At 58.8% G+C, this 24,143-nt stretch overlaps 2 protein-coding genes and 1 long non-coding RNA gene across 5 annotated transcripts; 1 reads left to right on the forward strand and 2 right to left on the reverse strand.

Moving 5' to 3' along the window:
* Positions 1-1,215: 1,215 nt before the first annotated feature.
* Positions 1,216-5,287, reverse strand: ZIC2 (Zic family member 2). The gene is made up of 3 exons (XM_030036698.1): positions 4,153-5,287; positions 2,186-2,349; positions 1,216-1,972 (listed from the first exon to the last, which is right to left on the reverse strand). Exons 1-3 carry the CDS (start codon positions 5,159-5,161, stop codon positions 1,667-1,669), a joined length of 1,479 nt encoding a protein of 492 aa, XP_029892558.1. The 5' UTR covers positions 5,162-5,287; the 3' UTR covers positions 1,216-1,666.
* Positions 5,288-12,119: 6,832 nt separating this feature from the next.
* Positions 12,120-14,922, reverse strand: LOC121233802. Of its 3 annotated transcripts, none has more exons than XR_005933970.1 (3): positions 14,883-14,922; positions 13,913-14,031; positions 12,120-13,133 (listed from the first exon to the last, which is right to left on the reverse strand). It is a non-coding gene; the product is annotated as an uncharacterized LOC121233802 (long non-coding RNA). The 3 variants fall into 3 exon arrangements; XR_005933972.1 differs by having other exon boundaries at positions 13,825-14,031; XR_005933971.1 differs by having other exon boundaries at positions 13,549-14,031.
* ZIC5 (Zic family member 5) lies at positions 14,637-21,120 on the forward strand. Its single transcript, XM_030036692.2, is given in 5 exon segments — positions 14,637-14,851; positions 14,853-15,264; positions 15,266-15,968; positions 20,541-20,956; positions 20,958-21,120. Coding segments are annotated over 5 exon segments (1,794 nt in total). The 3' UTR covers positions 21,006-21,120.
* Positions 21,121-24,143: the final 3,023 nt, after the last annotated feature.

Below are 24,143 nucleotides of genomic sequence, written 5' to 3' on the forward strand. Positions count from 1 at the left end.
CTTCCTAAAGGAGATCTTGCCTTGCAAGTCATTTGGGGAATGGGCGAACGCTCACCCTTTTCTTGTAGCCCAGAGGCTTCCCAAAATGTTGGGGTTTTTTTGTTTGGTTTTTTTTTTTTTTTTTTTTTTTTTCCTGGACGGGGAGCCCAGCTGGAAGAAATCCTCGTGTTCCAGCAACCGGCGGATTTTTTAAAGGCGTTTGTTTTGCGGCCGCCGCTCAGCCCCTCACAGGCGTTAGCGCAGGTTTCAGAGAGCCCTTGGCATAAAAAGGAAACGGCTCGTGCAGTTTCAACACGTTTTATTATATTTCTGTATGCATTACTCTCAAAACATATCACAAGAAATGATGAAACCACTTAAACCTTCAAATAAAAAATCTGAAACAGTTTATGCTCACAATTGTACATATTTATAGTTAAGAAACATTCTTTATAAATACTGTTTCCTCTGTAGCAAGTTAATACCATAATTTAATTACAAATGGATAAATATGGTAACAGGTATTTACAGGAGGAAGGGTGTTATTACGGAAAAGCTAACGGCACGACGTTTATTTTTCCTCACAATCTTCCGAACAGGAACTAACAAATTGAACTTGCAAAAGCACTAAAACATCACATGTAAACCCAGCTAACAGAAAAAATACATTCACAAGCGTTGTTTGTTCGTGTGTGTGTCCGTGAGTAACAGAATGGAGACTTTGGCACGGTATTTCTTCCCCAGTCTATAGTTGAAATGCAGTTTACAATCAAGTTGCCTCTTAAAAAGGAACACAATATTCAAGATATCACAATTACAAAAGAAACCATTTTTTCTTCCACGTTACTTTTTTTAAAGGGGTGAACTAAAAAAGGAGGAGAGAGGGGGGCGGGGAGGGGCAGCGGGAGAAAAGAAAACAAGTCCATCACTTTCTCGGGGAGGGAGGGAGGAAGAGGGGAAAAAAAACCAGAAAGACGACCAAAAAAAAAAAAGGGGAGGGGGGGGAACCAATCCGCGGTTTACAAACGGGACGAACTTCTATACACCAAGAATCCAGGAAAACTTCGTTCCCCACCTCGCCGGAGGAAGGAGAGGGCCGCTATGTACACAGTTCGTGGGGCGGGAGGGTGCTGGCTGCTCCGGGCAGGGAGGCACAGGGGCCGGAGGAGTTTGAGTCTCTGATCTTTTGTCTGGAGGCTCCGGAGGGAGAGTTTTCTTTCCGCCGGCTTGAGAAGCTTTTTGCTGGGTGGTGCGTTGGTGGCGTTCGGGGTTGTTGTTTTTTTTTTTCCCCTTTCTCTCTCCCCTTTCCGTTCCTCTCTTTATTTACTCATTCTCTTACGTTTTTCAGCACGTACTTTGAGAGACTGTTGTTGTTGTTGTTTTTGCTGGTTCAAAATGTTCTCAAAAAGGAGGGGAAAAAAAAAAAAAAAGGAGAAAAAAAAATTCCAACAAAAAAACACCCGAAGGCGGGATGTGGGGGGCTAAAGGTCCCCCCGTCCCCATCCTGCTCGGCCGTCATTTCGCTGCCGGCGGGTGCGGCGGCATCTCCCGGCTCGTCTCCGGCGGGCTCGCTCCCTCCTGCCCGCCGCCGCCGGGGCGGGGAGGGGACGGGACGGGACGGGACGGGGACACGGGACGGGACGGGGGGGGGCCGCGGCGGGGCCGTGCAGAGCAGTCCGGCGGGGCCCTACACGTACCACTCGTTGAAGTTGGAGGAGAGGCCGCTGTGGCCGCCGCCGCCGCTGCCGCCGCCGCCGCCGCCGCCGCCGCCTCCGCCGCCGCCGCCGCCTCCTCCGCCGCCGCCCCGGTGCACGGCGGACACGGCCGCCGCCGCTGCCGCCGCCGCCGCCGCCGCCGCCGCCGCCGCCGGGGAGAGGTTGCTGGTGGTCTGCGACTCGGCGCTGGGGGACACCAGCCCCGGGGGGGTGGAGGATTCGTAGCCGGAGCTGGCGGCCGGGGAGGACTCGGAGCCTTGCGGGGACGACTCGTGGACCTGGGGGGCAAAGGCAAGACGGCCGGGTGGAGGGGGGACGGGGAGGCCGACGACGACGCCCCCCGGGCCCCGCGCCCCCCGCCGCCGGCCCGGCCCGCCGCCGCCGCCGCCGCCGCCCCCGGGCCCCGCGCCCGCCGCCCGCCGCCCCGACGGGGCGCCCGGTACGGTGCGGCCGCCCTCCCGCCTCCCGCCGCCGTCTGCGGGGCCGGGTACCTTCATGTGCTTCCTCAGGGAGCTGGGGTGGGTGTAGGACTTGTCGCACATCTTGCACAGGTAGGGCTTGTCCGAGGTGTGGACGTGCATGTGCTTCTTGCGGTCGCTGCTGTTGGCGAAGCGCCGGTCGCAGCCTTCGAACTCGCACTGGAAGGGCTTCTCCCCTGCAAGAGAGCGGCGGGGCTGAGCGCGGCCGCCCCCGCGCAGCCCCCCCCCCCCCCCCGGCGCCCGGCTCCCCCGGGCTTTCCCCGCTTCGGCCCCCCGGCTCCCAGCCCCTTCGCCCAGCAGCTTCCCAAAGCAAGAGGCCGATTTTGCCCCGGCCCCCCCGCCTGGTTTTCCTACCGACAGCCCCCCCCCCACCAGCACACACACACACACACACACACACACACAGCCCGGGCACCCCCGGCCCGGCATCTTGCCTGATTTGATTTCGACCGGTGCCGACACACAGCCGGCCCCGAAAGAGATTGAAGAAGAAAAGCGATTAAAAAAAAAAAAAAAAAAAAAAAAACACCAAGGGAAAAAAAAAAAAAAGGCATCGAGCCGTTTCGCCTCGGTACCAAATCCGCTATCCTGTTAAACTGGAAACCATTACCGACAGATTTAAGGCCGGGCAGATTGTTTCGTGTATGGATATTCGAGATAAACGCACATCCGCTGGGAAAACTAAACGTCTGTAAAATACTTCATTTAATTTTCATAGGGATTCCTCTCGCCCGGCTGCCAGGACTCCAAATGCCGGGGAGTAATTTGGAGGTGAGAACTCCACATCCCCCCGCCTTTGGAGGGGGGAAGCATTTAACATTAAATTCCATTAGCACCTAAATTGTTTCTTAAAGACATCCGCTCAGACACAATGACTTCAGTGCGGGCATCTCATGCAAATACATTTCTCAAATTTTAAACCTTGTTAAAGCTCGTCTCGCACCTCGCATCGGGCTTAGCACTTGAGAAAACAATAGGCCTGGAGATTTTTAGCCTTTCTCCGGGTAAATATTTAGAGTGGAACTCGCTAAAATATTTGGCCGTCTTTTATGAAATAGTCTGGCACGGTTCGAGCCGGCAGGAGTAGTAAATGAATAATAGATGAGGCAGGAGGATGCGTTTATTTTTGTTACCCTTCGGCTCAGGCGGTTTTCCATCGGGAAAGCCCGGGCTCCTTCGCCCCTCTTCCACCTGATTTGGGTGGAAGTTCCCGAGCCTCAAATCCTCCGTTCCCTATTACATAATTTAATAAACTGTTGCAAAAGCACCTTCAATCACCTCGAGTGAGACTTTAAAAACACTTTTTTTTTCCTCGAAATGAGAAAATTTTATTGCCTTGCTCACACCATTTAAATTTAATGGAAAGCATTCCCAGAAAGGGACGTTTTGCCACTTCCAACGGGATGTTGGACTAATGACGGCTTTTGCACGTATTTACATCGTTTCTCGCTCTCGGTATCCATACACGAAAGCCACGCTCACAACCGCTGAAGTTATAGGCAAATACGTCGCGCACTGCAAATCTATAAGGCGTTTCGTGTGTGCGTGTGTGTATATACATATATATATACACACACATACACACGCACGTCTTCCCGTCTTTTAGCAGGACGGCAGAATTTAGTTCGCGCTGTATTTTGCGTTTCTGCGGAAAGACCCACGCCGAGCCTCGGCACGAATCTACATCGCTCACCCCGCAAATTAAAAGAAATCGGTAAAATATCCTTTCGAAATCTGGGAAGAAGAAGGGGAGTGGGGGGTGGGGATGCCGGTGGGGAAGCAACCAAAACAAACGCAGCCGTGTGATGGAGCGGGGAAAAAAAAAAAAAATCTTAAACGGGATCCTTATTTTATCACTCTCGTCATTGTACGTCTCTCTCTCTCTGAGCCTCTCTATCTGTTTTTTTATATATATATATATATATACACATATAGGCACGGGCAGAGGGGGGAAATCTGCCGAAAGGAACCCGAATTACCTGTGTGCGTCCTTTTGTGAATTTTGAGGTTTTCCGATCTGGCGAAAACTTTTCCGCAGCCGGGGAAGGGGCAGGGGAAGGGCTTCTCTCCCGTGTGCACTCGGATATGATTGACCAGTTTGTATTTCGCTTTGAAGGGCTTGCCTTCGCGGGGACACTCCTCCCAGTAGCAGACATGGTTGCTCTGCTCGGGTCCCCCAACGTGCTCCACCGAGACGTGGGTGACCAACTCGTGCATGGTGCTGAAAGTTTTATTGCAACTTTTTTTGGGGTTGTTCAGCTGCTCGGGGTCGATCCACTTGCAGATGAGCTCTTGCTTGATGCACTGCTGCCGCATGTAGCGGAAAAAGGCACCTGGGTGGTGGTGGTGGTGGGCTGCCATGTTCATGCCCATATTCATATTCATGGGGCCGTACTGGTTGTGCAGCTGAGCCGCCGAGTAAGGGTCAGTCCTGGGGCTGGAGACCTGGCGGTACTGATCCGACCGGGCGAACACCTCCCCCGGCAAGCCCAGGCGCATCTGCCCGTTGAGGACGTTTTGGGAGGCGTGGGGGCCGTGCTGGTCGTGGATGCCCGGGAAGAGGAGGTGGCTCTGAGCGTCCGTGTGCGGGTGGTGCAGGCTGCCGGCCGCAGGGCCGAAGATGCCGTGCTGCCCGCCGGCCGGCGAGGAATCCCCGAAGCCGCGGCTGCGAAACAAGAAGTCCCGGGTGGAGTTGAAAGGCGCCCCGGAGTAGGAGCCGACGTGGGCGGCGTGGGGCCCCAGGGCGGCGGCGGGGTAGCCGGGCGCCTGCGAGGTGAACGCCGAGCTCTGCCCGGGCGAGAGGTCGTGGGCGCCGGCGTTGAGCTTGAAGGCGCCCATGTGAGCCGCCGCCGCCGCCGAGTCCACGAAGCTGTTCTGCGCCGCCAAGCTCAGCTCCCGGTCCTGCATCTCCGCCGCGGCCGAGTGATGGTGCCGGGCGAAGGTGCCCACGCCGAGGGCCGGGAACTGCGGGCCGGCGTCCAGCAGCATGGTCCGCGCCGCTCCGGGGACGACGCCGCCGCCGCCCCGCTCCTACCGCCCGGCCCGGCCCGGCCCGGCCCGGCCCGGCGAGGGGCCGCCGCCGCCGCCGCTCCGCGCCGCTTCCCCCCGGCAGCCGCCGCGTCCCCCCGCCTCCGCCGCCGCCCGCGCCCGCACCGGCCCGCTGCCGCCGCCGCCGCCGCCGCCGGAGCCGTATCCGGAGCCAGGCAGAGCAGAGTCCAAAGGCGAGCGGAGAACCAAAGTGTATTAAAGGAGCTGAGGCGGGGGCGGGCAGGGGAGGGGAGGGGGAGCAGGGGAGGGACGGGGCTGGGGACGGGGAGGGAGGGGGGGGGGGGGCAAGGCAAGGCTCGCCTCGCCGTTCCCTGCGGCACACACACTTACGCGCACACACACACACACACACTCACACACGCCGCCGCTCCCCCCCCCCCCTTCCCTCCCCCTCCCTCCCTCCCTCCCTCCGCCGCCACCGGGATGTCAGCGCCGCCGACCCCCGCCCGCCCGTGGGCCGCGGCCCTCCCCGCCGCCGCCGCCGCCCCCGGCCCCCCCCCGCCGCCCCCGGGCCCCTGCTCTCTCGTTTTATCCTCCGCCGGGCATTAAGCGGTGTCTCTCACGGAGGAAAAACTTGCAGCCGCGGGTTCCCACGGAGCGAAGGGACCCGGGGCGGGGGTGGGGGTGGGCTGGGGTGGGGGGGTCCCCCGCGCCGCGCCGCCCCCGCCCGCCGCCGCGGAGGGGCGTGGGGAGAAGGGAGGGGGGGGGGGTGCCGGAGGCGGATTAAAAACAATAAGGGCGGCGGTGGGGGTGGGGAGGGAAGGCGGGGGGGGGGGGGGAAGGGGCCGCTGAGCGCCGGGGCCGGAGCGGCGCGGCCGGGGCGGCGGAGTTGCAGTGCCGCTCCGCCCGCGCTCCCTCCGGCTCCTCTGTTTATTTCGGTGGGCGCTGCTGAGGCGGCGGCTTTTTATTTTTCGCCCCCTCCCCTCCCTCCCTCCCTCCCTCTCTCCCTCCCCCTCTTTTTTCTTCCCTCCCTCCCTCCCCCGGCCTCTCTCCCTCTCTTCTCTCCCAACGCCGCCTTTCCCCGCCGCCCGGCCGCTCTCCCGGCGCCCGCTCATTGGCCCGAACCGCCCCGTCCATCCGGGCGTCCCCGGCCACCGGATAATGGCGGCGCGGCCGCCCCGAGCCCTGCCCGCCCCGCCGCCCGGCCCCCGCCCGGCCCGGCCCCGGCCCCGCTCGGCGCCGGCGGCCGCCTTCAGCCCGGCACCGCCGGAGGCTTTTTTTTTTTTTTTTTTTTTTTTTTTTTTTGGGGGGGGGGGTGGTGGTGGTGTGGTGTCGTGTCCGTTCGCCCCCCCCCCCCCCGGGGGCGAGGGGAAGGGGTGGCGTGGCGGGGGGAGAGGCGCGGCGAGCCACACGCACGGAAAATATCGATGTGCGCTTGGCCATGCGGTCCTGCCTCGGGAGGCAAACAAACAAAGCGAGGGGCTTAAAACATAAACAGGGGGTTGGAGGGGGGGGGTGGGGAGGCTGCCTTTTTTTTTTTTTTTTTTTTTTTTTACATATTTAGGTGGTGGCGGAGGGAGGGAGGAACTCGCCCATCCTGCACCCCCTTTTCGGCTAAAGCAAATGAAACCCATGATCGATAAAGGGAGAGAGGGGGGAATCAAATAAAAGTGACGTTGGCGTGGCCACCGCGGCTGGGAGGGGGGGATAAATAAAAAAAGAATGAAAAGAGAAGAGGGAACGGTCGCCCCGAACGGTGTTTGGGCTTTTAAACCACTTGGGCGGGAGCAGAGGAGTCGATCTGTATGTGTTGTGAATGTGCATCCGAGAGCAGATGCTTTAGGACTTTTCCTTGTCTCTTCCCTTTCTTGAAAATGAAACAAAAACAAAACCGAAAAAAAAAAAAAAAGAAAAAGAAAAAAAAACAAAACCCACCCTGCCATTGTTATTTGGAAACCGGATTCTTACATGGCAGGAATAAAAAAGCATACAGCCGGCACACACACACCCGCACCCGCACACACACACAGAGCAAACAAGTCCCCTTCCCCTCCCCCTCCGGTAAATACATGTCTGGCCCCTGCTTCGGTTTGTTTTGTAGTGCCTGAAAAATAATCATCTCGGGGCCAGCAGCTCACCAATAAATAAGGCTTTGTCAAAATTAAAACCCGACATAACATTTGTCGTCTTAACCGTCCTGCACTTAACCTTCCGTCTCGATCCCCATCGGCTCTGTCCTTGGCGGAGAGGCAACCCGAAATCCAGGGGTTCGGGGGGGGTTTGGTGGGGCTTTTGGAAATTCTCCCTGCGACATTCCTCCTGTGACTCCTCACGGCATTAAATCCCGCATCAGGCACAGGCACGCTCAAACCTGGAGCCAGCGTCCGAGCAGGGTTTTTACAGCGAGAGACAGATAGATGGATAGATAGATAGATAGATAGAAAGGAAGGAAGGAAGGAAGGAAGGAAGGAAGGAAGGAAGGAAGGAAGGAAGGAAGGAAAAGGCAACACTGCCCAGCTAGGGTTGTTTAAATAAGGTTTTCCCCATCACTGTCACTAAATAGTTAAAATATTTCCAAGCCTGTCCGAAAGTGGCTGAAATGTGCCAGTACCGGACATCACTCTTTGAACGAGGCGAGGATTTAAGTTGGGAAGAAGTGGGATTCCTTCTAATCCGAAATGGGCATTAGATGGTAAACTGAATATTAATGCAGAGCTACACCTCTGATGCCAGCAGCCCTGTCCTCTTCACCACGCCGTCACTCGATCCTGTCTTTGCAGGCAGGAGTGTCTGCTCCCCAGATACTGCCTTCCCAGGCTGCAGCTTGGGAGCATATGCTGTCCTTGTCCTGACCCCCCAGGCTCCCAGGGACAGACCGCGAACAAATTCTATTTTCCTTCTCTGCAAGGTTTCCGAGGCGGAGGTCTGAGAAGTGTCCTCCACCGGTGCTGGGGATTTCGAGAGCCCAACTTGGAGAGGAAAGCTTGGTCTCCTGCATCGTCTGCCTCCGGATTAGTGAAAAAATCACACGGACAACTAGACCCTTGAATACACTTTTTTTTTTTTTTTCCCCCCCAAATAGAAAAGAAGTTACTACATCTGAGATTAGAAAAAGAACCAAAATGTCCAGGAAAATTCCCAGTTGCAAATACAGATTTAAAAAAAAAAAAAAAAAAAAAAAAAGAAGAAGGTGAACGTTCATACAAATACCTACCTTCTGGATTTTCCCCTCGTTCTTTCTTTTCTTTCTTTCTTTCTTTCTTTCTTCCTTCCTTTCCTTCTTTCCTTTCTTTCTTTCTTCCTTTCTTTTTCCTTTCCTTCTTTCTTTCCTTCTTCCTTTCTCTTTCTTTCTTTCCTTCTTTCTTTCCTTCTTTCTTTCTCTCTTCTCTTCCTTTCTTCCTGTCTTCCTGTCTTCCTTTCTTCCTTTCTTCCGTTCTTCCTTTTCTCATTTCTGTTTTCTCTTTTCTTTTTTCCTTCCTTCCTTCCTCCCTTTTCCCTCCTTTCCCTCCTTTCCTCTCATTCTTTTCCTTCCTCTCCTCTTCCTTTCTTCTCTTTCTTTATTCCTTTCTCTCTTTTCCCCTGCCTTTCCTGCCTCCCCTCCCCTCGCCCCGCTCTCAGCACCGGCACCGGGACGCTTTGGGGGGGACGGGGGTGGGGGGGACACGACGGGACCGCGGTGAATTCCAGCCGGAGCCCCCGCGGGCTGGCCGCGCTCTGCTATTCTTCCAGGGCTCCAGCCCTACTCTCTCTGCAGGAAACAGAGGAGCTGATCCAAGTTCAAAGTCACGTCGCCGTCCCTCTTAAGAAGTGCTTTATTTCCCTCCGAAGCGCAAAACCCCTTTTCCCCCCGTGGCACAGGGTAACAAGGGAAAGGGAGCGAGGGAGGGAAGCCGGGGGGGGGGCAGAGGCACCGGCAGCCCCGCACCCGCTTGCCGGGCCACCGCCAGAACCGCAGCCTTCGGCTCGGGGCTGCTTCCGAGGGCGGAAAACAGGCGGTCACCCGGCGTCGGTGCTCGACCGCTTTCGTGGAAGAAGTTTTTCAACAGGTTTCTGGAGGTGCCAGACCTGCAGAGCAAACGTCAGCCTTCCCGGGAAAGCGTTCCCTTCTTTGTAAGTTTTCCGAAATTTTCTTTAAAACTGCTCTGCTCTTATTCTTGCCGGTTGCTGATGCGGAGGGAGCCTGGGGCGGGGTGGGGGGTGGGGGGTTAGGGACGAGCGAGAACAATTTCTTGCTTCCCCTGGACTGCGTATACCGCCCTCGCCTTCGAGCCCCTTTCCCCGGGAGGTGTCACCCCCCCCCGGGCCGGGGGGGATGGGGAGGCGACCCCCCCTTACCCCCCCCACCCCCGAGCAGCCGAGGGTGCCGCGGCGGGGGCGCAGGCTGCGGCGGGGCCGGGGGCTCTGCCCGCCGGAGGATGCGGCTGGCGGCAGCCTCGCCGGGCAAAGAAGGGTGGAAAGGCTGACCGGGGGGGGGTGGGGGTGGAAGAGAGGGTCTCCCCCCCCCCCAGATTCACCTTTCGCTTCTCCCCGGAGTAACGGGACGAGGTGCGGGGCGGGGAGGGGGCGTGCGGCCGGTCCGTAGCCGGGAAAGAAGAGGCCAATTGAGCGGAATCACTTGCACCGTTGTCTGTATCACAGACACTCATAAATTCAACAAGCTCATCAACAGGATATTAAGTTGCAGGTTACCTTTGATGGTGCCGATCCGAGGCACTTCTAGGCCGTTCGACCTATGACCCGTGAAGACCACATGTGTTGTGCTGTAGCCTCCCTCTGTAAAACACACTTCGGGACAAAAGTTCTTTGTCAGGCTCTACCGGCAGCGTAATGTAAAAGAAAAAGGGGAAATAATGAAAATCTCAGCCAAAGCTGTAACTTTTAAATGCCTTTTTAAAAAAAAAAAAAAACAAAACAGCCACCACCAAACCGCTAGGCAGGGCGGGGGCAGCAGGAAGGAGCACCTCGTTTTCGTACCGTTAATATTTATTATTCTCTCAGTTGCACTTAGATAGATAGATAGATAGATAGATAAACGAAGTTGCCGTATAAAACCCCGCTCTCGGCGGTGATGCCGTGAGGCGGAGGGGACGAGGAGCAGCGGAGCCGTGATTTCCCGGACGGGAACCTCGGCCGAGCGGCAGCCGGTGCTTCTGCCTTCCCCAGCGGCGGCTGAGGGACGCGCAACGCCGCGTATTTTGCGCACCCCGCGCCCTGCCCCGCTGCGCGCCTCCCTCCGCAGCCGGCGCAGACCCCCCAAAATGGGGTCTGCCGCAGCACCGCCGAGTTTTATTAGAGGCACCTTTTTCTGCCCGGAGATGCCCACATAAACGTTAGAGGCAGGGGAGAAGCGTCCCAATAAAGCGCCGTGGACTTTGTAATACAATTTATGCTGTCATTCATAAATAACAATGCCATATGGTAACCATATTGCTTATACAAGTAAAGCCGTCAAAGTGTCACTATTTGATTTATCTCAACAGCTTCTTCCAACGGTGACGTTCATCTGCAGGGAGAGGGTAAGGGGGGAGAGCGAGCGCAGAGCAAAATTTGGCCTGGGTTTCCTGAGGCTGCCTCTCTCTTTATCTCTTTCTCTCTCTGTATGCATAAACATATAGAGAGATATATACAGGCATTGAAGGACGGACAATTTTTTTGTCCTTATTTTGTCCCTATTTGAGCAAATCCCCGAAGGGGACATGCGGGGATGGACCCCTCTTTCCCTGCCGAGGCGTGCACTGGAAACAGCAGCTCCGAAACTTTTGCCCCCAAGTCCCCGTCCCCAACGTGCGGCGGGTCCCGGCAGCCCCGACGGCGGGTACGGTGCTGGCACCCACTTGGGGCCGTGTCCCAACCCTCGGGCTACCGTTTGGGTGCATGGGGCGACGAGAACCGGGCGTTTATTGGGCGCAGGAGAAGTTTATTTTTAAGGGTATAAAATACCCATCCCCTGATCTCCTCTAGAAAGGAGGGGCGGGGACCCTCGCCACCAAATCTCCCCTCTCTCTCCCTTTTGTAGCCCGTGGGCAGCCACGACCCCTCGAGTCCTCCCCCCCCCCCCCCCGGGGTCCCGGCGCCTCCGTGCAATCCCCCCCGACGGGACGGTGAGGGGGGGGGAACCGGGGTTACTCCCCACCCGTGTCGGCCCCCGCGGGGCTGTGACTCGGGGCGCTGGCGGACCCCATCGGCGATCACGCGTGTTCGCGGAGGGAACCGCGCCACGGGCTGCCCCACGCCGCGGGTCAGCCCCACGAGCGAAGAAAGGCACCGGCGACGGATGGGGCGGGTGGCAAGCTGTTTTAGCAGATTTGGGGAGATTTGGAGGTCTGGCCGAGGAAAGCGGCAACCGCGCTCGCTTTCTAATGGTTCCCCAGAAGAATGTTTTTGCACGTTATAAAATATTGCTCCCCGCTCCCTAACTATCAATAAGACGTGCATTAAAGACGATTGTTTGTAAATGGTGTTCATGATCATTAGCATACATTTACATAACGCGGCTCACAGCCCAACATTTTACAGCTCAACACCTCCTCAAGCCGATAGCCCCAGCTCGGTTTCTAGAGGAACCTTTACGAAATACATCCGAGGGCTTCCAGGCTTTCACCCCGCCTCCGCAGCCTCCCCCGGGGTCCCTCGGCGGGTTTGCCGGCGAACGGGGCACGGCGGGAGGGCTCTGCAGCCGGTTCCGCCGCGGGAACGGGGCGCGGGGCCGACCCCCGACGGGCGCTGCCGAGTTTTTTTTGGGGGGGGGGGGGAGGAGGAGGAGGAGGAGGAGGAGGAACTGCCCACCTCCCTCCGCTGTAGCCCCCCAGGGCTGCGGCAGCCTCGGCCTGAGCTGGGGTCAGTGTGTTAATGGATTTTAAATTCTTCACGACCCTTTTGGAGGTGGCACTGGCCAAAATTGTCCCGGCCCGGGCAGCCCTGCCTTCGCTTGCCGGCGTCTGCAGCGAGTCCTAAAAAAGGGCGAATTTCCACGGGAGTCTCGGCCAACCCCTCCCTCCCCACAGTCGCAGGTCAGCTGCCTATTACCCAGCTATAAAATATTTTCTTTGTTTTATAGCCCCTCATAAAAAGAAATTGATCGGGGGGATATATTTGAATTAAGACGTATTAAATCGATGACAGATACGTATCACGCTGCGTTTAACAAGAGCGGGACGAGGAGGGGTGCGCAAGGTACGGCGGGGCCGTGATGCTGTTCTTCACCTCCGCAGCATCTCCCATCAAACCATTACAACTCGGGAGCTCGGTCCAGCAACGGGCCCAGAACTCGGGGAGGGAGGAGGGCACTCGTGGGACGGACGTATAGAAAATATACGTATATAAATACGTCTATAGACGTACGGCTAGTTTGCGAGGAGAAGTTTTTACTGTGCAATAAAACCATCGAGCAGCCCCTTTTAAAACCCGGGGATTATTTATTCTCGTTCCTTGCCTTGCAGCATCACTGAAACCCTCCTCACGGCCAGGCGAGGCGGGAGCAGCCGTTCGGCTCCTGGCGGGGAGGCGGGGGGGGGCACCGGCGGGTCTCGCTCCCCCTTGGAGGGGCGAGGGAGGGAGAAGACGGGGCTCCCCCCTGGCCCGGCTCCTGCGCTACAGCCCCTGTCCAGCTTTTGGCAGCCGTGGGCCAAATCCTGCGAGTTTTCCCCACGTGAGTAGCGCGGGGGGGGGGACGGACCTGGAGCCTGGCCCAGGAAATGCCGGACCAGGACGGGGCTTCCTTTGAACGTGGCTCGGCGACGGGGATGCGCAGATGTGGTTTGGTCAAGGGGATTTAGGTGGCCGGGGAGGGTCGGGAGGGGGGGTGTGGGGGTGTGGGTGGGGGGGGGTCCGCTGGCATCCCCCGCCCCGTTTCCTCTCCCGGCGTGGTGGAGGAGCGTCCCTCGCTGCCCTGCAAGCAGGGAAGAGCAGGCAGCCTGCCTGCACTTTTCCAAGGAGGGCGGGAGCGCCAGGCATTCCCAGGGGGACCAGCGACCTAAGGAAAGCAAATGACATATCAGTAAAGGCCACCTCTCCTCCCGCAGCCTCCCGGAAAAAAAGCCACGGCAATGCTCTTTTCCCCCTTTTTGCTTGGCAGGGAAATCCCCGGCCCTGCCTCCTCGGCACCCCCAAACCGGCAGCACCCCCCTTTGCGCGGAAGGGGCAGTTTTGGCTCTCCGCAAAGAGCTTCGCTTTCGAGGACCAACACCCCCCGCACCCCAGGGGCGGTCCCATCGCTCCCCCCGCCGGTCCTCCCCCACCTCTGCCCCCCCTTTAGGGGACCCCCCACTTCTCCTGCCTGTTCTTCGAGGGCAGCAGCTCCTGGCAGACACCACCCCCCCCCCCCCCTCCAGCCGGAGACACCCCCATTTCCCAGCCCACCGCCCTCCTCCCTCCCCCACATCCCAAACCGTCGAGGAGCGGTGATGCTCCGGGGAGGTGTAACCGCGACGGCTTCACCCCCCGTTTTGCCGTTGCCGGATGAGGGCTGAGATGGAGGCGGCTGCCTGGGGTACGGCTGGTGGCCCCCCCGAGGGGCGTGGGGTGGCTCTTCCGACGGGGCGACCCTGGATGGGGCTGCGGGGCGCCTGGGGGGGGGGGCGAGGAGGAAACCCCCAAGGAGGCGGCGAGCGCAGGCTCCCAAAACTTCTCCCTAACGTGCGCTGCTTGCCTCCCCGTCTGCTTACTCATTTATTTTCTAAAGGAAAGGAATCCCCCCCCCCCCCCCGCCGCCACCTCCTTCTTTTGAGGAAAACGTTGGCTGCCTTCCCCTACTGTTGCCTTCCATCGCCCGCCTTGGGCAGGAGTACACACAGCCTCGGCCTCGCGTGGGTGTGGGGTGGCGTGCGTTGCCATCAGTGCTTTCCCGCCTCATCGATGAATGAATGACAGCCCTCCAAAAAAAAAAAAAAAAAAAAAAAAAGAAAAAAGAGAAGGATAACCGAGCGGAGAGCCCGGCGGCAGCCCCCGCGCGTGGGTTGCTCCGAGGCGAGGGGAGAAACGTAAACACGGCGGCTGAGCTCCTCCGAGCAGGGCGAGCCGTCCAGCGCCGGGGGGAGCGGCAGCTGCTGCCCGCTGCCGGCGGGGGGGGGGGGGGGTGGGATGGGAATTTGGGGGGGGGGGGGGTGTGCGCCCCGTCGGGCCCCGCGCGAAGTTTTGCAAGTGCAACTTCGGGGGGGGTGGGTGGGTGGGGGGGGGGGCGGATCCCCGCTGAGCCGGCGGCCTGAAAGGGAGCCAATCGCGCGGCCCCGGCCGCTGCCAATCATCGGGATCCGTCCAATCCCTCCGGTGCGGTGTCCGAGCCGTCTTTCCCACCGCGCCGCTGAAGTGTGGTGAGGGCTCTGCCAATCGCGGGCGGCCAGAGCGGGGCCGGGGATGCGCGGAGTTAGGAGCGCAGACAAAAGAAGTTAAAGAGCCGCTTAATATATACATGTTTTTGAAGGCGGGTAGAGGGAAAAAAATAACAACAGCGAGCGTAGATGGGCTTGGCTGTGTCGTTATGGAGCCCCCTTTGAGCAAGAGGAACCCGACACTGAGATTAGCGGATTTGGCAGCGGCTCAGCCCCATCCTCACCAGAACATGACAGGCTTCCCGGGGCTGGGGAACCACCACGGCCACCCCCACCACGCGGCCCACCTCCACCCCGGGGACGCGGGCGGCGACCCCGGCGGGGCCCTCACGCCGCTCGGACCCGAGCACATGGCGCAGCCCGCCCGCCCTCAAGCTCACGCCCGAGGCGCTCACCGCCGCCGCTTTCGCCGCGCCCGCCGCCGCCGCCGCCACCACCGCCGCCGCCGCCGCCACCGCCGCCGCCGCCGCCGCCGCCACCACCGCCGCCTACGCGCCGCCCGCCGCCGCCGCCGCCCTCCCGGGCTACCCGTCGGGGGGGGCGGCGGGCCGGGACTTCCTCCTACGGCGGGAGCTGCCCGCCGCCGCCGCCGCCGCCGCCGCCGCCGCCGCCGCGCACGGGGCGCTGGGCGAGCAGCACCCGCCCGCCGGCTCCCCCCACCTCCCGCCCCCGCCGCCCCACGGCGTCTTCATCTCGGCCGGCGGCACCTACGGCGCGGCCGACGGGGCGCACGCCGCCTTCCCGCCGCCGCCGCCGCCGCCCGCCCGGCGAGCAGGGCGCGCCCGCCGGCCGCCACCCGCCGCTCAACGGGCAGATGCGCCTGGGGCTGGCGGCCGCCGCCGGGGAGATCTACGGCCGCGCCGAGGCTCACTACGGGGCCGCCGCCGCCGCCGCCTCCTCCGCCTCCTCCTCGGCGCTGCAAGGCTACGGCTCCGTCAACCTCAACCTGGCGGCGGCGGCGGCGGCGGCGGCCGGCCACGGGCACCCGCACCATCCCCATCCCCACCACCACCACCATCACCACCATCACCACCACCACCATGCCCACGTCGGGGCGGCGGCGGCGGCGGCGGCGGCGGCGGCGGCGGCGGCGGCCGGGGCCTTCCTGCGTTACATGCGGCAACCCATCAAGCAAGAGCTGATCTGCAAGTGGATCGACCGGGAGCCGCCTCCTCCTCCTCCTCCGCCTCCGCCTCCGCCGCCACCGGGCGGTAGGAAGCCTTGCTCCAAAACTTTCAGCACGATGCAGGAGCTGGTGAGCCATGTCACCGTGGAGCACGTCGGCGGGCCCGAGCAGAGCAGCCACGTGTGCTACTGGGAGGAGTGTCCCCGCGAAGGCAAGCCCTTCAAAGCGAAATACAAACTCATCAACCACATCCGAGTGCACACGGGAGAGAAGCCCTTCCCCTGCCCCTTCCCCGGCTGCGGGAAGGTCTTTGCCCGCTCCGAAAACCTCAAGATCCACAAGCGGACTCATACAGGTGGGTGTCCCCCCGCTCCCCCCCGCCGCCTCTGTAAGGCTTTTCTTCTTTTTTTTTTTTTTTTTTTTCCTCCCCTTTCCTCCTCTTTTCCTCCTCTCCTACGCACCGCCGGACATGTGACTTTTTCATGAATAAGTAATTCTGCAGCACACGGACCACGCACACACACACAGAGCCACGCACACGCACCCGGCCCCTCTGCCCTGCACGCACGTGTGTCCCGTGTGTCCCCCCGAGTGTCCCCCCCCCCCCGCACCTTGGGCAGCTCCCTCCCCACCCCCTCCGCCACCCACCTCCCCACATCCCGGCACCACCGGCGAAATCCACCGATTAATTAATAACAGGAGCCTCTGCGGACCAGCGAGGAGAGGATGAGCGCCCGCCCCGGCTCCCACCGTCCCTCACCGGGGCACCCCGGGGCGGGGGGGGGGGGTTCATCCGGCGGCTTCCCTCCCCCCCCCATGGCCGAAGGACGCCGGTTCTGCTTTTCCTGCCGGTTCTGCCGGCGGGGACGGAACCGGACGGACGGGGGGGGGGACACCTTGGCTCGGCGGAGATGGGGCCTTGGGGGCTCTTGGGGGCGCAGTTCCCCTGCGCTGCGGGCGGCGGCGGCGCTCGGGGCTGCCGGTACTGCCGGGGCTACCGGGGCTGCCCCCGCTACCGGGACTACCGATACTGCCGGCTGTGCTTGCCTGCCGGGGCTACCGATACTGCCGGAGCCGCCGCTGCTACCGGGACAACCGGTACTGCCGGGGCTGCCCGGGATGCTCCAGCCTCCGGCGGTGCCCGGGGAGGAGGGCACAAGGCGGGGGAAGTTTACCGGAGGACTTTTCCCTCTCTTCGTGGATCTGAGGAGAAAACTTCAAAGCAGTTCCGCCTGCCCGGAGGGGCTTGGCGGAACGGGAGCTGCGGGAGGAGGGAGCGGCACCCCCGGGGGGGATGCCCCGGGGGACAGGCTGGGCCCGGGGCTCCTGGAGGGGCTCGGGGTGTGTTTGAGCCTCTCAGTCTTTTTTTTCCTTTCTTTCTTTCTTAATTTTCTTTTTTTTTTTTTTTTCTCTTTTCCTTCCTTTCTCGCCACCCCCGAAATACGCATTTCGATCTGGGTGTAAAAACTCTGCCGAAAATGAACGAAGCCGGGATTTATAGTAGTAGACAAATATTATTCCTCGGAGGACACTTAAGGAAGTGGAGTTGCCGTAATTGCTTTCTTGATTTATTGTGTGCTGCTCGGGAAGAGAAAAGCGGCGACCGTGCAACGTGTTGTTCCGATGTAAAACCAAATGGCCCATGGCGGAAAGGATTATAGATTTTTATCTCCAGAATATGTCAGGCATGAGCCCATATGTAGCTGCAGAGACCTGAGGATGTCCAGCTCTCTGCGTCCGGGGCGGGGGGGGGGGGGGGAAGATTTCTCCTGCGGGGGGGGCTGACACATTTTTGGGGGGTGGTGGTTGTTGTTGTGTTAATGGCACCGCGGAATGAGTTAAATGCTGGAGGGCCGTGTTTTTGTCATCTAGCCTTCCCCATCTGTCTTGATTTGGAAAACAAAACTTCACCGTGGACCTTTCTGGGCTCCTCAACTCCTTCCCCATCCCAGCTCCAAAGGGGGGGAAAGGACCGAGTCCGGGGGAGGTTTGGGGGGGGGGGGGGGCAGAGGGATTCAGCGGGAAAAGGAGCCCCCCCAGAATAACCTAAATATGTATCGAGCAGAGTTTGCAGCTCTGAGCTGTGGTCGAGCATTGCCCCAAGGACCTGCATGGGACGTGGCCCCTTGCAAAAGAAATTTGGAGGAATTGCCGTCCCCCTCTCTCCCGGCCCCTCGAGGGGTGCACAGCCCCCGGGAGGGTGCCCACGAAGGAAAGTTATCTCCAGGCAGAAGGGGCCGTTGCAACAAAGCAGCCCTCGGGGCTCGGGGTGGGGGGCAAGACCCCCCCCCTCGAATGACAGCTCGTCCCACGGGAGGGCGAAGGGGACGTGACTACCCCACGCACAGCCCTCGGGTGGACGAGGGATCCCAAACCTTCTGCCCGTCCCTAGCAGATTAATTACTGTAATTTTGCCGCCTCAGCTTTAATTTAGTCCTGTGCAGCCTGGGAGCAGGAGAGATTTACAAACTATTCGGTTATTATGGGCATGTTTGGGGGGAGGGGGGAAATAATAACACCGTAATTGTATCATTAGGGGATTTTGCGTGTTTCTGGCAATCCTGCAGGAGGAAGAGTATGTTGGTAATTCAGGAAGCGTTTGCTTGCTTGGTTTTTTTCCCTGCTTTTCCTCGAAAGCATCACTCCGGGAGCTGCACACCGTGCCCTGTGGCTCCAGCCCCATTTTCGGGACAAATCACTGTCCCCACCCCCGGTGCATCCTAACGGGAACGGGGACCCACCCCCCCCCCCCGCAAAATCGCTGCCCCCTCGCCGGAGACGGTGCTCAGGATCGCCAGGCTTCCCCCCGACGATTCCTCCCCCTCCCCCAAAAATGTGACCCCAAAGCTCCTCCGTGCCCCCCCCCCCCCGGCACTGCTGCTACCGGGAGGAGTCAGGGGACGGCGCCCGGCATGTCGGCCCCTTCCTTGGGTTGAAACCACCTACAAATGGTTAAACTCTGACGTGACGCCCTCGTCAGCGTGCCAGGGACACTCCAGGACCTTCCCCGCTCCTGGATTTGCGTGGAATTGGATCGTCACGATCCGGAGGCTGGCGAGGAGGAGCTTACCCGGGGGCTGTGCACCCCTCGAGGGGCCGGGGGAGAGGGGGACCCCCCTCTCCCCCGGCCCCTCGAGGGGTGCACAGCCCCCGAGGGGGTGCCCACGCGTGAGCCCCACGGAGAAAGGCACTTATCTAAAGCCCCGACGGGGAGGGGAGGGGGAGGACGGACGCGGTTTGGTCCCGCGGGTCGGAGCATCTCTCGGGGGGGGCTGCGCTTGGGGCTCTGCGGGCCAGCGGCGGCAGCAGGACGTGTGAGGCTGCATCCTTGGGGTAATACAGATACAAATCGGCCAAAGCCGGCGGTAGATTCGCTGTATTTCTCCAGGAAAAAAAAAAAAAAAAAAAAAAAAGAACACACAAAGTGACTCGAGGTTTGTCTCGGTGGGAGTGGGAGCATGCCGGGGTTTCCGTGCACGCGAAAACTCTACGAGATACATTTTCTTACCCTCTTTTTTTTTTTTTTTTTTTTTTTAAGGATAAACTTGCTCTTTCTAGTGCTACCACTTCGCTGGTAGGTGAGCCGATTTTGATTGAAAAAGTTGACGCGTAAAAAGGCTGCAGAGGCACATGTTTCTATAGCAACAGCCGAGAACTAGCTAGTTTTTAAAAATAAAAACCGTTTTCTTTTTCCATTGTTATTTTGCTAAACACGATACGATTTTGCAAACGGAAGGAGCAGTAAAAACCGCCTGCTGAAAATTAGAAAATGTCCACCGAGACAGCTGCTGGGTTGTTACTTCTGAGCGCTCAGGGCAAAACAGATCTGAAAACACGCACCACCCACGCCTAACCCGACAGCATTTTTAACTCGAGAGTCGCAACAGTCGTGACAAGGATTATCTGGACAGGTCTGTCTGCGCCGGGCTCACGCTTAGCGTGGCAGGGAAAGCAAAAGTTGCTGTAAGAAACTCCGGTCCTCCTACAGTGCAGGGAGCCGGCACATTTTTTTCCCCTGCTCTCTCAGCAATAGGAATTTTCTCAGCCCTATTCGGGAGCTATGGGGAAGGGTCGGTCCTGGGCACGGCTATATATGCCAGAACATCTATGTGCCAGGGTACGGTATGTCGTGGTACGGGGTACGCCAGGCAAACCCGCCCCGGGCTGATTTTCACAACCCCTTTAACTGTTAAGCAATGTGTAAAGGTCTTAAAATAGATCGGCCGGGATTTTTTAGACCCAAATTAGCCGGAGGTAACCAGCTGCGGTAACGGCAGCCCACCGCTGTCATCACCAGTGTCCGGGCTGGTGCGTGTCGCGTGTCGTCCCCCCAGCCTGCAGGTTCCCAGTACGGGCTGCTGGGTGCTCCCTCTTTCCCTCGGGATGCTCAAACAGGTGTTCACTTTTCTTTCCCCCCAACTAATTATTCCCCCAGCGTAGTGCCCCATTGGGAAAGGATTAGGCAGGAGATGTGCCAGGCGAGCCAGGCTGCCGGCAAACGCCAGCCCCTCGCAGGCGAAGGCATTGAGAGGTTTTTTTGTTCGGCCTCGGTCATTAAGAGCGGTAATGAAGGTTTCTCGTGTGCGAGGGGAACGCCGCAGAGGGCAAACAAGGCAGGGCCCTGCCGCCGCCAGCGACATTGCAGAGTTTGCAAAACACGGGGCGGGGGGGGGGGGGGAGTCGGAAGCCTGGGGCATGTCACGACTGTCGCGAGGGGGGGGAGGAAAAAGGGAGAGGAGGAGGAGGGAAGGCTTGGCCCTGCAGAGGCCGCGCTCGCTGCGGAAGGGCCGGGCCGGGCCGGGCTGCGGGCAGGTTGCGGGCAGGTTGCGGGCAGGCTGCGGGCAGGCTGCGGGCAGGTTGCGGGCAGGTTGCGGGCAGGGCCGTGCCCCCGCCCGGCGGTAACGGTGCGGTTGCTGTGTCCCGGCAGGGGAGAAGCCCTTCAAGTGCGAGTTCGACGGCTGCGAGAGGAAGTTCGCCAACAGCAGCGACCGCAAGAAGCACTCCCACGTCCACACCTCGGACAAGCCCTACTACTGCAAGATCCGCGGCTGCGACAAGTCCTACACCCACCCCAGCTCCCTGCGCAAGCACATGAAGATCCACTGCAAATCCCCGCCGCCCTCCCCGCCGCCGGGCTCCCAGGGCTACCCGGCGGCGGGGCCCCCCGACGGCCCGCTGCCCCCCGAGGCCGAGCCGGCCGCCGAGCCCACCCGCGGCCGCGCCGCCGCCGCCGCTCTCTCCCCGCCGGTCACCAACCTCAGCGAGTGGTACGTCTGCCAGGCCGGGGGGGCTCCCCGGCGGCCCCGCAGCCCCTCCAGCCGCGACGCCTCCCCGGCCTCCGAGGGGGGGGGACGAGCCCCACAGGACCTCGGCGGGCAGAACAGCTCCCTAGGGCCGGGCCGAGCCGTGCCGAGCCGTGCCGAGCCGAGCCTAGCCGAGCCGAGCCGAGCCGAGCCGCCGGCGGCCCCGGCCCCCCCCCCGCGCTGGCCCAGGCTGCCGCGGCGGCAGCCGCCCGGCACGGAGGGCTGGCGTGGAAGTGCCATCAGGTTTGACTCGCGCTATTTATTCCGTGTACGAAACCCTATGGTGTTTGTACGGTAACTAATTTAATTAAAGAGACTCGGACCTTTTTTTTTTTTCTTTTTTTTTTTTTTTTCCTCCCCCCCCCCCCCCTCCTCCCTTCCCCCCCCCTTTTTTCCTTTTGGTAAGAAAAAAGCATCGCTAACGCCACGCTGGGCCATCTCAGCCACCCGAGCCGCACGCTTTGCAGAGGGGGACGGTGCCAAGGGAGATGCCCGGGTCGCAGAGGACTTTCCCCCAGTTCGGCTCCCACCCTGCCCATGCCGTACCGCTCTGGACAAGAGAGCGAGCTGGGGGAAGGCTGCGAGCTGGCAGAGCCCTGCTGTTCCCTGCAGTGGCTCTTCAATACTTTTAGCTGCCACCCCAGCACCTCCTTTCCAGCCTGGGTAAAGCCCTGGGTTTGCAGCGGCCTCCTGACTGTAAAGCAGCACCTGCTGAAGCTCCGGCCAGTCGAGGGCAGGTTACGCATCCCTTAAAATAAAATGAAATAAACGCGTTTTTTTCCTCCCCTCTTGCAGTTCAGCTCCTTTGTGATTGTTGGTTTCTCTCCCGAGTCGTGGGGTGCCACCCGCACCCGGCGTTATCTCTCCGGCCTTCTTTCCTTCTCCCTTAGCCGTAACCATGTGAAGACGATTTAGGGAAGGAAAGACAAAAGATGCAGCACTCCCTCACCGCTCCTCCACGGTTTGTAAGCGTATGGCTCCCAAAACGTAGCTGGAGAATAAAAGAAACCCGCTGCTATTTGACAGCTGCGATACTGTGATACATTTTGGTTCCCCCCCCCCCCCAGAAAAACCCCACACAAAAACTGACAGCGGTTTTCCCTTTTCTCGGGGTTGGTGTTATAATTACTCTGGTTATTATTATTTTTTTTTTAAAGTTCGTCTCGCAGAGGAAGACTTCGCCTCTTGCTCCCTCCAGCCCTGCGTGGGGTCAGTTTGTGGTTGGGAGGGGGAGCAGCCCCCCGGGCCTGGCGAGCACCGGAGGGGAGGGGGGCGTGGGGCTGGGGGGATTATTTTTTTTATTCTTATTTTATATACTTATATAGATATATATATTTTTAGGTTTCTTTCCTCTCTCCAGCCGAGTCGGTGCCTGCGCGCACTCTTGCTTTTCACCATCTCCCTGCGGTGCCCGGGCAGAGTCACCTGGGAGGGGGGGACCAGAGCTCCTGGGAAAGGACCGGGGGCTGGGGTGGGGGAGCGGGCTGGGGTCGGGGTGCCCACCCACCCACCCACCCACCCACAGCCCCCCCCTCGTCCCCCCCCAGGGGCCGGGGGAGGGCTGTGGGGCAAGATGGGGAGGAGGGGAACACCCCGGCCCGTGGCCCATCCGTCAGGAGCGGGGTGCAAATAAACTAAAGAGCACTAATTCCTCCTCAGAGACCCCGAGAGGAGAAGCGGCAGCCTCCCTCCCCTCCCCCAGGGCTTGTGGAAACGTGTTTTGTGTGCCGTGAATGGTGGATGTCGTCTTGTCATTGTTAATAACGTGTACGTGAACGCGATTATTTTGTACAGTCGAATTAATTTATTTTCTGACATCACCCTTCTTTCTTTTTCTTTTCTTTTTTTTTTTTTTAATCCTGGAAGAGTACAGAGCACACCAAAGAATTCTCTTATTAATTTTGGTGATAGATTGTTGTTTATGATGCTGTGGTTTGTACAAAAAAAAAAAAAAATCATATATTTTTCGGCTTACTTGAATGAACGATGTAATGTGAAACAGACTCTTCCTGCATGTCCTCCGTGCGGTGTGTTGGTGCTGATATATATATATATATATATATATAGTTCATAGAGATATTATATTATTAGTACAGTGCATGGTGCTGTCACTCTGGAAGCCTTTAAACGTTGTCTTCATATTGTTGTGTTGGATCTAAAGAAGCAGGCGTTACTTTAAAAACAAACAGAAAACTTGAATAGAAAATAATTTTTTAAAGTTCATTCGATTTGCTTTTTATTCGTTTTTCAAAGCCCATTTGAATAAATAGAAAATAATAAAGTAAGGTATGGACTTTTTAAAGAATAATTTATGGAATGTAATCTTATTAGAGATATTTTGGTGCTGATTTATAAACGAACTTTTTAATTTATGCATTTTTTCAACAACAGATTGCACTATACATTACTACATGGCAGGGTTTATAAACTATGGCTCGGGGGGATATATCACTATTTTTATGTACTTGCTACACGTAGGGTCACACACTCGCCCATCAATTTTATGACACATGATACCTCCTAAATAAAATAATGCTAATTTAAATTTTTTCATCTCTGTAAACCCCATAAAAAGGAAAAAAAAATTATTATCATGCAAATGAATAAAAATATTCTTTCTACGTATTGCATGTGCCTTACTGACAGACGAGGGGCAGAGACAGACCAAAACACCCCCCACAACGCCCCCAAAAAAAGGGTCAGTAGGTAGAGTCAGATCCAGCCATAGCCTCACAGCGCGGCAGGAGCAGCACCGGGAGATTTTGGGGGCGGCTGAGATACCCCGGCTTTTCCCAGCGAAACCTGTGAGTAAAACCGGTTCTCCTTCGGATTTACGTTTCGGCTTGCAACCCCGCGGAGGGAGGATGCTCCGGCCCCAGCCACCCCCGGCTCCCCCCCGCGGCTGCGGGCTTTGCTCCCGTGGGTGTTTGCCCCTGGAAGTCAGCCGGGCTAACGGGGGGTGTGGGGGGGAGGCAGGGCTGGGGGGGTTTGCCTCCTCAGGATGGAGCAGTTGGGTGCTCTGCTGCTGGCTTTCCGTGCAGAGGGGAAAGAGAGGGACAGACAGACAGCTACGTACATAGACAGACAGACAGACGCATAGATAGACGGACAGGACACAGGCAAAAGTCAGGCGTTTATACACACTGTATTCTTCACCTCTCTCAAGGAGAGCTAATCAAAGTATCGAGTCGAATCAATTAAAATGTTAATATTTCTGCTGGGGAAAA

This window comes from Aquila chrysaetos, chromosome 14 (assembly GCF_900496995.4).
Source record: "Aquila chrysaetos chrysaetos chromosome 14, bAquChr1.4, whole genome shotgun sequence".
Lineage (NCBI taxonomy): Eukaryota > Metazoa > Chordata > Aves > Accipitriformes > Accipitridae > Aquila > Aquila chrysaetos.